The 18,269-nt window shown below is 43.4% G+C and overlaps 1 protein-coding gene across 1 annotated transcript; it reads left to right on the forward strand.

The window, feature by feature from the left end:
• Positions 1 to 15,198, forward strand: hhla1 (HHLA1 neighbor of OC90). Its single transcript, XM_076097224.1, has 18 exons — positions 1 to 91; positions 634 to 693; positions 1,844 to 1,924; positions 2,807 to 2,890; positions 3,365 to 3,448; positions 3,530 to 3,613; positions 3,726 to 3,782; positions 4,621 to 4,701; positions 5,317 to 5,349; positions 5,470 to 5,559; positions 5,895 to 6,211; positions 6,310 to 6,787; positions 6,873 to 7,486; positions 7,666 to 8,389; positions 8,475 to 8,852; positions 12,964 to 13,123; positions 13,516 to 13,598; positions 15,155 to 15,198. Exons 1-18 carry the CDS (start codon positions 1 to 3, stop codon positions 15,196 to 15,198), a joined length of 3,543 nt encoding a protein of 1,180 aa, XP_075953339.1.
• Positions 15,199 to 18,269: the final 3,071 nt, after the last annotated feature.

The following is an 18,269-nucleotide window of genomic DNA, read 5'->3' on the forward strand; positions in this document are numbered from 1 at the left end:
ATGGCCGACTCTCGGAGAACCTCGCAGCATCACCGCCTCTGTCTTCTGATCGGCGTCTCCTCCACTTTACTCCTCGTCCTCTTCAGCCGAGGTAGGTCTGCAGAGCTGCACGGCGTCATGAGTCAGCAGGTCTGAGGATTCTCAATCTGTGTTTCTTGTAGTTGTTCTATTTAATATTCTTTGTCCCACTCATTGAAATGTACGGAGAAACCATTTGAAACATATTTGAGTTAAATTAAAGTCAGTTTTGTTAAGTTGGTGGTTTTCTTATAGAAGTGATTTATTACATAACGATGTGATGAAGCTTCTCTTCTCATGAAGGTTACAGCTTCAGAGGTCATTCCCATTTTATGAAAATCTAATATTGTGACATCCATAATAATTATAATAACAACAATAACAACAACAACAACAACAACAACAACAATAATAATTAATAATCATTTATTAAAATAATAATCATTTGTGTGGCTCCGACTAGATTTTAACAAAAAAGGAGAAAAGAAACGTAACTAAAAGTGAGACGGCACAGAAAAATAATTTTATGCAGAAATGAAATTTTTAATATCAAACAAATAAACGAGCCAGTAAAAATGTAAAAATGTAACTTTTCTTTGTTTGATTCTTTCACAGCGTTAAGAGACGGACGGCAGGAAGAGAGACGCAGAAGAGACGTCGTCCTGAACTCCACAGGTCATCCTCATTACATCATGCTCATTACATCATCTTCATCATCATCATCATCATCATCATCATCATCATCATCATCTTCATCATCTGCATCACTCCACTCTGTTCGTCAGCATGCTTTCATGTTACATGTCAGTCACAACCATTCACAGCCCAACACACTCAATCTGGATTCTTTATTTTTATATGTAACTGTTGTTATTGATATAAAATGACACAGTCAGCACTTCACAGCTTGACTGTTTCTGTTATTATTATTACTAACGGTTTGTTTACAGTATTGCTGATGAAGATCTGCTGAATGATTTAGTTTTTGAAGAACATTAATACTAACACGTCAACACATCGTCTTTCATTTGTGATTTGTTCTTAAATCTTCGGACCCTAACACCACGAGAGAGTAAATAAATACAAATATTATACAAGAAACTAGAATTAGAGGATTTACGAGGACCGGTTCCATTGATCCAACCTTGCAAACCTCCCACTTGTTTTTACTTCCATGTTTTCTTTCTAGTAAATTTATGACTTTAAAATCTCGCAAATCTCTGAGTTATTTTTCATACGTTTAAAGCTATTTAGTGAGTTTCTTTCTGGGAACATTACCCCCCCCCCCCCCTCCCAGGCTCTGCCATGTTATTATTGTTAACCTACAATTACACACTTATACTCCATTGTTTCATCCTCATTTGGATTTGTATCAAAAAGACGGATAATTATGAAATTATTGACAGATTTTTCTATCTCATATTTGAAGAAAGTCCAATAGATAATGATAACTAATGTTAGTTCATCTCTCTTACCTGAAGAGCTATTTATCAAGATCGATTGTTATATTTGCAGAGATCTCTGCAGAGACAATGAAACTAGATGTCCACCATGTTTAATATAAACAACAAACAAATGTGACTGAAAGCCTGTTGATGATAAAACACCTGAAGGATATCAAATAAAAAACCAGGATCAGCTCAACATGTGAGAGCAACCTCTTCACTGCGCCCTGATTATTATAATAACTATCACCTCGGGGACTTAGTCCTCTGGGTCATTGTTTTAGTATACGCCCACATTTTGCTGATGTGGCTAATTCCATAATAGAGATTAAACCCAGAATAAGCTCCCATTGACTTTGCTGTCTGCTTTTATTTCCCAGAGATCCCAGCAGAGCACATCGACCCAGCTGCCATCGACCTCACCCCGCTGGTCAATACTTTAGTGAATACGAGCCAATCGGGTACGTCGTCATAATATCATTCATGTGGAGATCGATTCTGAGCTGTAGCTCTCTCATGTACGTCGTGATTAAACCTTAAGCTCTTCTTGTTCCTCCAGAGGTCAAACTGCAGGACTGCATATCTTCTTACGATGTCCGATTTAAAGGACCAGTTCACTCACATCACAAACCTGTCTCACTGTTAGAGAGACAGGATCTCCACACAGAGACCTTTTGCTTTTAACGTGCTGATGTTTTGTGACATCCGAATGTGACATTTGTATGTTATGAAATGTAAACGTGTCTTTACGTCACAGACTTTTCTTTTTTCTCTGCTCTGCCTCTAAAACGTCCTCATAATCTCTCCGTTATCGTTAAGGAACATATTCTGACCTCCCTGGTCTACTGTGAAGCACAGCTCAGTTGAAATTGATAAGTTATGCATATGTGGTCACGGCTCTATAGATGAACCGGGTGCAGCTCCGTCTGGTACAAATCATTTCTATTCTGGTCGTTTGAGTTGCGTTGTGAGCGGGTGATGTGAGTCTTTGTTCAGGCTGTTCTTCTGATTTCTCTCTGACAAACATCAAACTGATCCTCTGGCAAAGAACAACCGATATCTTGTATTGTAGACGCATTTATGATAAATGATGGCGGCACTTCCTGCGAGTACTTCCTAATAAACTTGTGTTTCACCAACTGAATGCTTGTAATGTTCAGCAGGAGATGTTGTGTTTGCAATACCTTCATCAGTGGGTCATAGGTTCAATCACCACTGTGTCACCTCAGTCAGCGGTAGATTAACATTCGTTGATGTCAATAGAAAGCTTCCAGGTTAAACATGCTCTCATGCATGTGCATCCTGTAATAACATTGGTCCTGGTGTCTCTTGTTGTCCTTCAGGCTCCCGGCAGCTCTTCTCCCTCCTCAGTGTGACGTCCTACAGCTCTCTGGCTCTGCATAAGCTCACCCTGCTGGTCTACAACAGTAAATATACATACAACTCTACATATATATAACAAGAGATAACTGCTATATCTTGTGTTGCATCTCAACATGATGTTAGTGACGGTGTAGTGGGAGGAGTCAGCATTACTGGGTCCACCTCTATGATAAATATAACTTGGTCAGTAGAGCCATCTAGTGGTTTGGATGTGTAGCTGTCTGTAGTGAGCTGTAGAATCCAGTGTGAAAGGACCACACATGTTTGGATGTTACTGAAATGAGACGTACAGTATGAAAACAGGACTAACGTGTGTTACATTCTGATCAGATGCTGTTCGCTTGTCTGCAGTAGTTCCCTTTGTGTCTGTGACTGTAGTGTAAAAGCTGTTTTAAGGTCTTTTTCTGCCTCTAAACTAACTCAATATTTACATCAGCTCATAACACAGAGAAGGTGTTTCTTTTTGTCTGCACTGTATTAAACCTGAAGCCTGTAATCTGTCTGTGTTGTTTCTTCAGTTTCCAGCATTAAAAGTGTAGAAAGCAACAAGTTCAGGAGAAGATTCTGCTACTGCGTCACAAACGAGACCAACGACTTCACAGGTGAGCTGCTCCTGAAGTATGTTTCATTTGAGTTCCCAGTGTTTCAGTTGATTAATCCTTCTTCACTCTGTCTGTCATCAGACTTCACAGCCATCCTGCTGGACGTGATGGGGAACTCCACCAGCTACCTGCATGAGCTCTTTAAATCTGCCTCCATATTATCAGGTGGGTGTGAGTTCATAGATCCATAGCACGTGTTTCCTGTTGTCTCTTCATCATGTGATATATATATATTTATATCTACAGCTACAGTGTGTTCTGTGTTTGTGTGTCTCAGTGAGCCAGAGGAACAACTCTGACTGTATTTACATCTGTGTGATGGCAGGTAAGACGGGTGAGTAGAGCTCACTGGATCCCTTCTGCTGACTTCTATTTAAGACTGTGTTTAACGTGCAGCGTCCGCCTCGTCAGCACTGACTCAAGTTTAAATCGGATCATTTCATTCTGCAAATGTGACGTTGTAGAGACTGTAGATAGTGGAGCTGCATGTGAAATGCTACGTATTGAGACATACTAGTCTTTTCTTTCATACCATTATTATGGTAGAGTGAGTATCATAACACACATCTCAGGTTGGTGTTATAGAGAAATGAAAGCTTTCTCTTTACCTCTTGTGTCTCCTTCTGAAATCTGGCGTCACATCGGCATTGTTGAAATCAGCTAAATATTCAGCCAGGACGTTCAAAATCCTTTAGATAAACACTAAACTACGCTGTCTGTCGTCTGACGATGAACTCTGACCTTCGTCCAACAACAAGTCACATGACACAATAAAAACAACTGACCGCATCAAAGGAAAGGTTAAGAAGAAACAACTGTTCACCGTCAGAAAACAGACTTTAGTCTGAAAGATACCAAAGTTATGCTTTAAGGAAGAAAACAGATAAATACATTCATGTTTTAGGACTAGATAGATTATATAATTGTTAAGGAACTGGAACCAAATTAGAACCAACAGAGAACGTATCAAAGCTGCAACAGTTCATACAGATGTTACACATTTAACACCAACGTGTCTTTTCAGGGAGTCTTAAAAAGGTTCGATGCCTCATGGAGAGATTGTGTGTGTGTGTGTGTGTGTGTGTGTGTGTGTGTGTGTGTGTGTGTGTGTGTGTGTGTGTGTGTGTGTGTGTGTGTGTGTGTGTGTGTGTGTGTGTGTGTGTTTTGTCCAGGCAGAGAGGTGCCGGAGCTGTGGGAGGTCGGCTCCATCACGCCGCTCTTCAACCAGACCATCGTGGAGGGACCACACAGAGGTTTACTTTTACACACTGATGCACTGGCTTTGATATTCCCTGATGACGTGCAACACGACCACCAGGTGGCAGCGTCCACTCAGTACAGAAGCTGAATGTATAAACTCAGATGTCCTCTGTCCTCTTTGAACCCACGGTGCACAATTTATGGAGATTTCCTCTAAACCAACTGAGCCAGATACTCCGGCAGATATTTAAGATTAAAAACGTAACGCTGCACAGGAAGAGAAGTGTATTTTCAAATCACTGCTGACTTAACTTGTTAGAAAGCGTTCCATGTACTTTGCTGCTCTTGGTCTGTTTTCCACACTTCTGTTGGAGGGATCTCATAAAACAACTCATGCAAAGCAGATGAATGAGGGATGATTATGTTAATAGCAACATGGACTAGAGACAAAGTTATGCAGCGTTGTTGGACACTAAACATGAAAGTGCAGAGTGTGTAAAGTATATAAATCAGTCTGACACAGCAGAACAATACAATAAATACATGAGTTTACAACCAGCTGGTGCAACACGATCCTGTATGAGAGAACTAGATTTTAACCTTCTTTTTTCAAAGGTTTCTCTTCGTCCCTCCTCTTTTTTCCTGAACATTTCTCCTCTCGTTTCGAGTAGGTAACGTCTCCTCCTTCAGACTCCCTGTCGGTGAGTAACTCAGCGCTTTAAAAGAAAAAGAAAGAAGCCCTTTCAAGCATCTGTTGTCCTCTTCAGGACGCTTCGAGAGCCGCTCAAATCTTGTTTCCAACCATCTATTTTAAACCCCAGAATGGCACCAACTGCCCACGCATCTGAGTCACATCTCTCCATCTGGGATGAGCTCCGTGCTAACCAGCAGAGTCCACTCGACTGATCATGGTGAGTCTCCACAGGAGGCCAGCGCTTCATCTTCAGACTCATTCTGTCAAACCTGCAGACTGGGAATTAGCTTCAGTCTCCAGAATAACGTGTAAAAGCTGTGAACAGGAATAAGTTCCTGGTTTATTCATGCTGCGGGCTACTGAATGTCATTTAGATGTTGTGTATATCATGTCCAGTTATGAACAATGTGACCTGAGTCACTGCAAAGATCAGGATTGATACATTAGGGAATCTAAAGTTCCATACATACTGTTGATTTTTTTGCTGTCTAAGATGAAAGTGTTGTTGATTTGTCTCTGAGTTCTTCTTCTCGTTTGTGTTTCAATCATTAGTTTCACCAGCAACTATAGAGGAACCAGCTGCTACAACAGCAAAGAGGACCACTTCCCAGCCGCTGGCAACAGCTGGACAACCTGCAACCGTGACGCCGCAAAGTCAAACTACAGCGGGCCGACCGGAGACGACACAAAGACGGACAACACAGAAAGTAACAACACAAGCAGTGATGACAGCTCAGACAACAGCTACAGAAAGAGGAACAAGCTTACAACCAATCACGTCAACGCAACCAACCACCACCCTGACAGTCACCACTGCCTCTGTCGCAACAGCTGCAGCTCCAACCACAATAAGAGCTCAACAAACCACAGTTAGAGCGACACCAACCACATCGAACACAGTAGGAGCTCCTTCAACCACAGTAGGAGCTCCATCTACCACAGTAAGCGCTCCATCTACCACAGTAAGAGCTCCATCTACCACAGTAGGAGCTCCATCTACCACAGTAGGAGCTCCATCTACCACAGTAAGAGCTCCATCTACCACAGTAGGAGCTCCATCAACCACAGTAGGAGCTCCATCTACCACAGTAAGAGCTCCATCTACCACAGTAGGAGCTCCATCTACCACAGTAAGAGCTCCATCTACCACAGTAGGAGCTCCATCTACCACAGTAGGAGCTCCATCTACCACAGTAGGAGCTCCATCTACCACAGTAAGAGCTCCATCTACCACAGTAGGAGCTCCATCTACCACAGTAAGAGCTCCATCTACCACAGTAGGAGCTCCATCAACCACAGTAGGAGCTCCATCTACCACAGTAAGAGCTCCATCTACCACAGTAGGAGCTCCATCTACCACAGTAGGAGCTCCATCAACCACAGTAGGAGCTCCATCTACCACAGTAAGAGCTCCATCTACCACAGTAGGAGCTCCATCTACCACAGTAAGAGCTCCATCAACCACAGTCGGAGCTCTTTCAACCACAGTAGGACCTCCATCAACCACAGTAGGACCTCCTTCAACCACAGTAGGAGCTCCATCAACCACAGTAGGACCTCCTTCAACCACAGTAGGCGCTCCATCAACCACATCAGCCACAGTAGGAGCTCCATCAACGACAGTAGGACCTCCTTCAACCACAGTAGGACCTCCATCAACCACAGTAGGACCTCCTTCAACCACAGTAGGAGCTCCATCAACCACAGTAGGACCTCCTTCAACCACAGTAGGCGCTCCATCAACCACAGTAGGCGCTCCATCAACCACAGTAGGAGCTCCATCAACCACAGTAGGACCTCCATCAACCACAGTAGGACCTCCATCAACCACAGTAGGACCTCCTTCAACCACAGTAGGAGCTCCATCAACCACAGTAGGAGCTCCTTCAACCACAGTAGGCGCTCCATCAACCACAGTAGGAGCTCCATCAACCACAGTAGGAGCTCCATCAACCACAGTAGGAGCTCCATCAATAACAGTCGGAGCTCCATCAACCACGGTCAGAGCTCCATCTACCACAGTGGGAGCTCAATCAACCACATCAACCATAGTAGGAGCTCCATCAACCACATCAGCCACAGTAGGATTTCCATCTACCACAGTGGGAGCTCAATCAACCACAGTAAGCACTCCATCAACCATAGTAGGACCTCCATCAACCACATCAATTATAGTAAGAGCTCCATCAACCACAGTAACAACTCCATCAACCACAGTGAGAGCTCCATCTACCATATCTACCACAGTAACAGCACCGTCAACCTCAGAAGAAGCTCCATCAACCATATCAACAACAGAAGAAGCTCCATCAACCACAAATAGAGCACCATCAATGATAAGAGCTCGACTAACCACAGTAGGAACCCCATCAACCACAGACGCAGCTCCATTTACCATAAGGGCTCGACCAACCACAGTACGAGCTCCACCAACCACTGTACGAGCTCAACCAACCACAGTACGAGCTCCACCAACCACAGTACGAGCTCCATCAACCATAAGAGCTCAACTAACCACAGTACGAGCTCCACCAACCACTGTACGAGCTCAACCAACCACAGTACGAGCTTCATCAATCATAAGAGCTCAACTAACCACAGTACGAGCTCCACCAACCACTGTACGAGCTCAACCAACCACAGTACGAGCTTCATCAACCATAAGAGCTCAACCAACCACAGTACGAGCTCCACCAACCACTGTACGAGCTCAACTAACCACAGTACGAGCTCCACCAACCACTGTACGAGCTCAACCAACCACAGTACGAGCTTCATCAACCATAAGAGCTCAACAAACCACAGTACGAGCTCCACCAACCACTGTACGAGCTCAACCAACCACAGTACGAGCTTCATCAACCATAAGAGCTCAACCAACCACAGTACGAGCTCCACCAACCACTGTACGAGCGCCACCAACCACTGTACGAGCGCCACCAACCACAATACCAGCTCCATCAACCATAAAAGCTCGACCAACCACAGTACGAGCTCAACTAACCACAGTACGAGCTTCATCAACCATAAGAGCTCAACCAACCACAGTACGAGCTCGACCAACCACAGTACGAGCTCCACCAACCACTGTACGAGCGCAACTAACCACAGTACGAGCTCAACCAACCACAGTACGAGCTCCATCAACCATAAGAGCTCCACCAACCACCGTACGAGCGCAACTAACCACAGTACGAGCTGAACTAACCACAGTACGAGCTCCACCAGCCAAAGTACGAGCTCCACCAACCACCGTACGAGCTCCAGCAACCGAACTGACCACAGCTTCAACCAAACCCACAACATTCTTACCAGTTATTAGTCTGACCCGGTTAATCACAGCTACACACCAGCAAAGTACAACGACCCAGCTCACAACTTCTACAGTTCATACTACAAGACTTTCAACTGTCCGTCCCACAGCAGGATCCACGGTGGGTCGAAGGACTACAGGGCCCCTAAGCAGGAGAACTACAACACCCAGCAAGTCTGTGGAAGCAGAAAAACCAGGTAAATCAATATTATTCATGAATTCATTTTTAACTCGAGGATTGACCCTAGCAATATAGTTTAGAGAGTGTTACAGAACCAAGACCAGACTGACAGAAAGGCTTAGAGAAAAAAGTCACGATGACAAATCTATCTGCTACTTCAGCACCACGGACAGCGCCTTCATCAATGCACAGCACAGCCAGGCTTCTGATATTTCAGAGCCATGGTCGGGGTCATAGATTCAAACTTACACAAACCAGATGACGGGTCGATGAGTCAAGCAGACCAGATCGAGATATTCAACGAAATAACTCCTCTCCCCCCTCTGATGGATGTTTGGTGAGGTACTGTGGTGGTATTAATGCTGATGTTCCTCTCGGGGATCTTCTCTCCTTTCTTCAGTCTTTATGCACTGGATCAGTTTCAGCCGGTCTGTCTCCAAAGCTTGAAATTCACTTTTAAATATGTATATATAACTGTATTTACTGCCAACAGACATTACATCACTATTCAATGATGCATTTCATTTGTCATCAACTTTGTCTTCATGTGCAAATAGCAAAACTCTCCTGAAAGTATAACAACATTTATACAGTTTTCCTTCTGCTAATCTGCTCTAATCAGGAAACGGGACCTAAATTACATTTTTTATTTATTTATTAGTGTCTTCCAAGATGATTCACAGGTGAGACTGTTGGACGGAGACGAGATATGGAGCGACTGAGAGAATATGAAGCACAATGGTCATACATGACCCAGAGACTTAAGACACACAGCCTGCTCTGCTGTGTGTGACTCTGAGAGCTGAACCTGCTCTCAGAGAAACCGCCGTAATCACATCAGATACATTCACTGTCATTTCTGGACACACCGACGGATACTGATTCAATTTCAGCCTGGGGAAAGGTGTGTGTGTGTGTGTGTGTGTGTGTGTGTGTGTGTGTGTGTGTGTGTGTGTGTGTGTGTGTGTGTGTGTGTGTGTGTGTGTGTGTGTGTGTGTGTGTGTGTGTGTGTGTTAGAGCATGGGAAGGAGAGAGGGAGCCGTGCAGGAGGCTAAGATAGTCACTATGGTAACGCAGGCGTAGCCCCCCCCCCCCCCCCCCCTTTTTGTGTGAAAGCTTTGATGGTTTTAAGCCGCAAAGGTTAAAAGCAAATTAAGTCCAAAATATTCAGCGTCTGTCCGTCTGCTGCTCCATCAGTTAGGAGGGAGAAGAGACTCCTTTTGTTAAAAAATGGAACTGAGGTTAAAAACAAACGACCAATACATGCTTATTATCCAATACATGCTGCGTGGTTCACAGTTAAATGAGTTATTATGTTATATAACACTTAAAATAAAGAACATTATGAACCGAAGGACGTTAGAAACACCAACAGGATATTGGTGACGACATAAAAACACACATTTATGTCCTACAGTTAATTTATTACCTTTATTTATTTTATTTATTACAGTTTCTCGGACATGCTGGAATCATAATTCACATATGGAAAAAGTAAAATGATAGTTAAATATTTTTCATAAAGGGAACTCAATGATATATCAATTTTATGTGAATTTATTTTGCTTTGCTTCAAAAAACATGCAGCATGCAAAGAACAATAGAAAATAAGAACTGATAGTTTCAGCTACACTGTTGTCTTAAAAACATCAAAATGATCTCAAATCAAATCTCATAAAAGAAAAACAGAAAAACAAGTGAACTATGATTTTATTCTAAAATAAACAAAAAGTCTTTATTCTAATTTCTTATTGTCACCAGAATGATGTGTTTAAGATCATGTAACAGACAGTAAACACTGAGGAAACACTACATGTTATTATTTCCCAGCAGAACCACTAGGTGGCAGTAACATCTCACTGCAAGGGCACAAGCTGCTCCCCCACTGACTTCTGCCTAGCAACAAACAGAAGGCCGGCGCGCTATTTGTCACAGAGTCGTTAGTGTGCAGTGAAAATGACCATTTGTGGCCATGTCATGGATGTCAATGTGACACACACACACACACACACACACACACACACACACACACACACACACACACACACACCAGTGATAAGAGGCTTTGGCTCATTGTGGTTGATGTGTGTCGGCTGTGTGACCACTGTAGATCATCTCATGCCAACGCTTTGCTGCTTTTGTGTTGTAAAGAATGGAGACGGCTGCAGGAGAAACACAGCATATGAAAAACGCTATCAAAATGAAATGGATAATATAAGTATAAAGAAAAGTATCCTTATGAGCTGTGTAGCCTGTATAAGATATATAACACAAACACACATAAAAACCAGCTGGTTAGGTAAATAGAAGCAGGTACAGTGATGTTTTGTGAAGTTTCAAATGTTAAATATGACCAAAACGTTTATTGCAGACTGCAAGTCATTACATTTACGATGTAAATATACAAATATTCATGCTTATAGTGGAGTTGCGTTGCCGGTTGCCTCTGGAATAACAGACCTGTTGTCGGTCACTGCGTTGATCCAGACTGAAATATCTATTTTGATGGATTGCAATACATTTGAAGTCCAGACATTCATGTTCCCCAGAGGATGTATCCTCAGCAGACTTTTCAACTAGAGCCACCATCAGGTGGAAAACTGCAGCCTCCGCTATACTGTGTTTAAATTATGTTCAAATTAAGATGGTGAACGTGGTGAATAAATTCTAAAAATCTCAAAGTTAACGTTGTCCAGATTCACATTTTTGTGTTGGTTACGAGTACTTTGCACTCATCCGTTACATTTCTGCGGAATTCCCTAAAGTTTGATCTGTAGTAGCTTTTCAAAAGAAATCCACATTTTCAAATGCTATTTAGGAATCAAAACCTGGTAATTGACCATCTGCTAAATCCCGCCCCTTGTACACAGACTGGCCAATCACAGCGTAGCATCGTTCAGCTACAACCATCCGGCTCTGCTCCGTAGACGTCAGTGGCTCCAGATGTTCTTCATGTTCAGGCTGCTTTAGTGGATTTGGAGCTCGTCGTTGTGTAACAGTGATACTCGTTAGAGATATACGTTTCCAAAAAGTTACGTTTCTACGTAAAAGCTTGTGTAGCTAACATTAGCAAAGTAAGTTAGCATCATTAACTAGCGTTAGCACTACTTTATTACGCTAGCTACTGAAGGTATACTGACTGTAGTTTAATGATTGTATCCGTGAATAAAGAGGAACAGTGTTGTTCCTTCATTTCATTCTCTTGTCTCGATCACCAGGTGATGTGGTGGTTCACTGTCACACTTTAGCTTCTATCTTTATCTTTTTAATCTGTTTTCATCCTTGATCGATCCTTCAAACACATATTCTAGACCTGTCAGGGAGTGCAGTTAGTGACAGTGTGGGCTCCATGGAGTAACAGCAGGGGGCGGGGCTTAGGGCTGCACTTTAATCTCCTTTTTGTTTCCTCGATGTTGTGTTGCGATGATGCAATATGTCCTGAAGACGAGGTCTACCTGTGCTTTCTTGTCGGGGACAAAAAATTTGACTTGTAAATTTAATTTTCATGTTAAATTTTGCATCTTGACTTGTGAAAAGAGCTGAGCTGACACTAGTGGAAAGAAATCAACAAACGAGGCATCGAGGATGAAGACGGACTTCTTACAAAGCTTTTTTAAGCCTGAGTTGTAAAACGCTGCTGCTCTACATATCGCTCTGGATTGCACGATGAGCAAATAACTGCAGAATGTGGAGAAGTATCTAATTAACATTCTCATTTGAATATGTATTTTTATGGTAATTAGGAGCCTGTGTACCTGCAATGCATTCATTACGATTAGAATGCATCGGCACCACTGATTCCTGTAATGGGAATTTAAGTACTGAAACGGCATTATGCAAAAAACCAACACAAGAGAGTTTGAAGGATGGATGTGAGGATGATTTATTCTGCACATAAAATCTCCAAATCACCACTTTCAGAGGTTAGTTATAATGTCTTTGTCATATTATTTTATGTGACTGTGTGATCATCTCTTTTCTTTGTAATTAAGTTCCTAGTTCTGGTTTTGTTTGGCAGAGCAGACAAAGTCATTAAGCGGCAGGTTTTCTTACGAGCTCGGTTTAAAGGAGCTGTTCACAGCTGGTGACTGACGTGACCTCTGACCTCTCGCTCTGTCTGTTGAGAGGTTGCCCGTGGAGGAGGCCCGAGCTGACCGACGTCTCGCTCTCCGGCGGCAGCGCGACGACCGTCGGCGCTCACAAGCTGCAGCCCTGCGTCCTGGAGCTCTGCAAGTTCTTCTCCCAGTGCCTCTGCAGACCCTCCGGCTACAAGACACGCATGAAAAGGTTTCTCACGCCGCCGACGCCGAGATGACTCCTCCGCAGACCGTTTGTTTTAATTATCTAAATGTTTCTGTCATCGTTTTCCAGACTTGAATTTTTTAATTCAAAGTTATTTGCACATATTTAAAGTTATTCTTAGAAATAAATCATCCAAAACAAAAACTAAATGAATCAAGAAGAAACAAACAAACAGAATATTGTGTTTTATGCTCTCTGATGTTAAAGGTTCATGTTTCCATGTCCAGCTTTAACCGTGACTGCTTTTCACCCACCAATCACCAGATTATCTTCATCACGTTTAGACGATAACTGTAGTTAGTGTTGAGCAGCTGATGATGAACCCGGTTGTGTTAGTGTGAAGGTCAGCTGCTCACAGGCATCTTCTTGTCTCACAGGTACTGTGACGACAGCCACCTCTGGTATGAACAGCACACGTCTGAGGTGTGTCGGCGGGTCAGGAGAGTCTCCTTCTCCAAAAGTAAGTGGTCCGATCGATCGATAGCAGCTCCAACAGTGTAAAGAGCCCGGCAGGTGACGAGGACTTCAGAGCCGCTAAGTTCGTCACCTGCCGGGCTCTTTACACTGTTAGCTTCATGGAGACAGATCAATGAGCGTCAGGTCAGAACATATATCATGTCGGTACACCTCTATCCAGAGGTTGGCCCGAATCAAGCATTCAGACACTTTCAATCAGAGGATAACATAAAAAAATGTGTGATTTTTAGAGATATTCTACAAACTAACAGACACATTAACGGGACAGAGATCCTGACCTCCTCAGGTGAGATGCCTGAGGAGCAGGTGATGCATGAGATGTTCAAACACAGGCCAATGTGGTGTTCCACGCTCTAAAAATATAACTCGGAGTGACGACAGTTTTTGCACGTAGAAGTCATGTTGTGTGTTTTTAAAACGCAGTTGTGAATGAGAAATAATTGGGGCGCACACTTCATGCTTCACCTGTACTGATGTGCACGCGTCAGCCGTGTTACCGGGAGCCGGTATCGCAGCTCATTAGAGCGACAGCTCTGCAGGAAGCGCCAATCCTCCGAGCTAATGGGCTCAAGAGGTCGTGTGGAGAGACGCCTCTCTCACAGCTTCTGACACGCCGATCATCCAGAGCCGATCCCGCCGCCGGGCCAGAGAGAGAGGCCTCACACGGCGTCACGGCGGTCCTCCCTCCGCCTCCAATTAGTCCTCGATGTGTATTTTTAGACTCGGGTTTTACCAGGCTTTGATTTTAAATTCAGCATTGAGTGAGATCAAGCTGAAACAACTTAAAAGCAGTCCGAGGCTACGAGCGAATGTGTTGCAGCACTTCATCTGCTTCAGGATGCACAACGTACAGACACTCACACCAGAGAAGAACTGTGTTATTGCACGAGGATTGTTTTGTGTAAAATCTCAAGCAAGTCAGATTCTAACGTCAATAGATTGTTTGCTGATGACTCCCTGAAGGACGTTCATGACTGCTGAGGTTGTGAAGCAGTCGCATGGCGGAGCTTTAAACGTGTAACCGTTCTAATAAATGTGAAACTAAACTACTTTGGTGATGTTCCGGACCCTCGGGGGTTCGGCACACATGTGAGCCGCAGATTAAACACAGTTTAACCAGTTTAACGGACAGAAAGGTTTCCTTGTATCAGAAAATAAAGGACAAACTCTTTACATTGGAGCTCCTCACACTGGAGGTCATTGTGTGTTCTGTCTTCTATCACATCCGCTGACCAGAGGAACAAAGGCTGTGTGTTTAGATCCTCCATGTTTGTAGTCACTTCAGCATCAGTTAACTGCTAACAGAGCCTGAACACCTCGACCAGTCAAGTGATTCTGCAGGTGCGTCCTCCTGCAGCAGGTGTTATCAGACTTGAAAGTGTGGGTAGCGTGATTTGTAACCCTTGATGGTTGCTGGTCTCCTCGGTTACTATAAAACCTTTGTCCCACGTATTTCAAAGATGACCTCATTAAAGCGCAGCTGACAGAAGAGCCTGTCTCCGGTTACCTGCTCGTAACCCTCCTCTCCTCCCTCCACAGACCTGAAACAGAGATGCCTGACAAAGATGTGCAGTAAACTGTGACCAGAGAGGAAGCAGAGAGGAAACAAAGAGCTGTTCATCATCACAGGAAGTGTCTGAAACTACAAACCTTCAGCTGAGAACACTTCAGGAACATCTGGAGAGTGCATGGAAACAGAATCTGGTTTCTAAATCTGGATGGTTTGGAAATTGTTCACCGTGAACGTTTTCATACAACTTTTACACGTCATCAATGTTTTTGACGTTTATCGCTATAATCTCCTCAGTGATGTGATGTTAGATTTTAGGGCCAAGAGGACTGAACGACTCACACCGGACACCGAAAGCTGGACTCCTGGAACTGAAACTGTGCAAAAGCTCTAAAACCGACAGACTATTTATACAACTCATATTTAAAACCAAACTTTTCAAATCAACTGAAGATTTTAAGGTTTGGAAAACAGTCTGGAATTTAAAAAAAGTTTTTTTTCTCAGTTTAATAAAAGTCTGGCTGCCCTGCTCCGTCTCTCTCCTGCTGCTTTTCATTTAGATGTTTGGAAGTTGTTCCAGGTGACCACCACTGGAGAGAAGAATTTAAACATTGCAGCTTTTAAAATTCCCTGTTGGAAATGTTTTAAATCCCAGAAGTTTAGTTGCGTTTCTTCGTTAAATTCACAACATTTAAAACTGCGACTATAATGCGCGAGAGAGAATGCGTTTCCCTTGAAACGTCACTGAGGAAGCAGTTCAGTTTTGTAAGAACGTAACAAATCTCTCAGCCATCTTTGTTTCTTAATAAAGGCTGTCGAGGGTTTTGATTTGACTCGGCATCATTCTGTTGTTTTACTTCTTCTTCTCTTTGAAGTTTTGCTGAAGATAATCTAAACTCTGTGGCTCAGACGTAGAGCGGGTTGTTTTACAACCGGAAGATCGGCGGTTCGATCCGCGGCTCCTCCAGCATGTCAACGTGTCCTCGGGCAAGAAGACACTTGACCTCCAGAAGCACACAGATCACAACGCCGACCTTTCAGAGACGCTGGTTGAAGGAATGGAAGACGGAGGCTGCATGTCAACTGGACTGTTGGTGGAATATTCATTTTCATTTACCTCATACACAGCTTAGTAGGAATGTTGTCTTTTTCCGAATAAGACCATAGATTGTATATAGGAAGTGGTGACGTACACGTCTCTGGTAGACCTGTCAATCACCGTGTAGCCCCGCCCCTAAAGCATCCCCTGCTTTATGGTCTGTTTGACTCTAAATGGACCATAATGTACTAAATGAACATCATGCTGTATTGAAGAAGACTTGAAACTAGAGATTGAGACCATAAACTCATGTTTACAATGTTTACTGAGGGAATAAATCAAGAGAGAAGTAGAGTCATTTTCTCATAGACTTCTATACAACCAGAGGAGTCGCCCCCTGCTGGACACTAGAGAGAAGTCATTTTGGGTGAATGTGGATGAAAGCGCTTTACAGATGAACGTCCATTTACCATGAAATGCAGCTCACAAAGCTTAGATTCTCTTCGTCATGTACAGATAACTACTATTAACCCTTAAGATATAGCCTATGAAATGTATTGCATGCTTCTTCACCCGAACATCTTCATGCGTGTGCATCCTGGTGTGCTCGACTCGTGACCGCGTTAGAAAAAATAATAATGATGATTATCACCAAACTGGTCCGAACGTCTTTATCGTCTTCCTGCACGTAACATGACATTTTGACATAAACATCTGCACCACTCTCCCCCACTGCTGCACCTGTCTCACACAATGCCCCACTATCAGCCCCCCACCCTCCACCTGTTATTACCCCCCCATCCCCATCCCTGCAGGTATTCATTGATCTGGACCCCTGGGAGGATCAGATAAGACCAGGTCGAGCCCTGGGTCACAAATCCAGCCCCCATTGCGGCACAAAGACCACTCTGTGGGTCCCTCCCTCAGGACCCCCACCTCCGTTAAAGCTTCAAATACCTGCACAGGAACCAAAACCACGATAAGCTCCTGCTCAGGTGTCACCGGACAGCCAATCAGACTTGAACTGAAGGGCCTCGCCTCCTCGGTAGGACTGATAAACAGTTAGTGGAGCTGAGAGTTTATTCTGTTGGGAAACTAAGACAACAAAAGCACTAAAACGTCTTCCACCTCCTCTATTGGCTGTGTGTGGTTCCCTACAATGAGTCAGGTTTAAACGCTCATCTTTACTCAATGAGGAGACCACAACTTCTGCAGCCGCCAACCCAACAATAAGGTGAGGGTTTCTTCTCTGCTCAACAGTCTGTTTAGTTCGGCTGACTGTTGTTGATTCATGATTACAGGTCTCAGGTTTGTGGTGGTGTTGCTGTGTAATGTTTGTATTATACAGCATCTGATTTAAATGAAAGTGGACGGAGCTGTTCAGCTTCTCTTAGCTTCTAGTTTTGGTTTTTGCAGCACATTCCGTCTGGTTCAGTCTCCATGTTTCCAGCTGCAGCAGGCATCAAACCCCTCGGTACATGACAGACACAGGTAGAGACCAGCTGGTGAACACAGTGCAGCTTTTAGCAGCTAAAAAGACGGATAATTCTTAAGTTTTTAAGAATTATGGAGCTGTTTGAGACCAAAGCAGAGCTAAGATTAGACTCTTTGTTGTCATGTGGATGCATTAACGTGCAGACTTGACCGCTTCAGCTTTGAGGTGACATTAAAGATGAAATATATGAATATATATATATATTAGTGCTGGGCAACGATTACAATTTTTAATCGCGATTAATCGCATGATTTTTTTATGATTAATCGCAATTGTGTTAAAATCTCATTGTTATGCGCAAAGTTCAATAATGAATTCAAAAGTAGTGTATTGTGCACTTTTATTTTGAAAGTACTGCTATATGAACAAAAGGTCAATAACATTTGGTGTAAACACTTTAAACACATCAGGTTGTTGTTAACAGCAGTGTTCCCTTTACACAGCAGCAGTTATAACACAGTTATAATGATTCTGAGACAGAGTCTGAGCCGAGCTTTTGAAATAATAACGACGTGAAGCTCATTCGTACCTTTTGTGCCGTTGGTATTATTTTGCACCCAACGGCGCTTCAAGATCAGATGCAGGATCCGTGCTCAGTGCTGCCACCTGT

Source organism: Anarhichas minor, unplaced genomic scaffold (assembly GCF_050575085.1).
Source record: "Anarhichas minor isolate MPS153535 unplaced genomic scaffold, ASM5057508v1 ptg000024l, whole genome shotgun sequence".
Lineage (NCBI taxonomy): Eukaryota > Metazoa > Chordata > Actinopteri > Perciformes > Anarhichadidae > Anarhichas > Anarhichas minor.

What these genes read in the sequence shown, in the direction of transcription:
- hhla1 (XM_076097224.1), top strand. Translation starts at nt 1, where the DNA reads ATGGCCGACTCTCGGAGAACCTCGCAGCATCACCGCCTCTGTCTTCTG. An exon ending in AGTCCACTCGACTGATCATG is followed by an intron (nt 5,560 to 5,894) that starts GTGAGTCTCCAC and finishes TTCAATCATTAG; the next exon opens with TTTCACCAGCAACTATAGAG. An exon ending in TAAGAGCTCAACAAACCACA is followed by an intron (nt 6,212 to 6,309) that starts GTTAGAGCGACA and finishes TACCACAGTAAG; the next exon opens with AGCTCCATCTACCACAGTAG.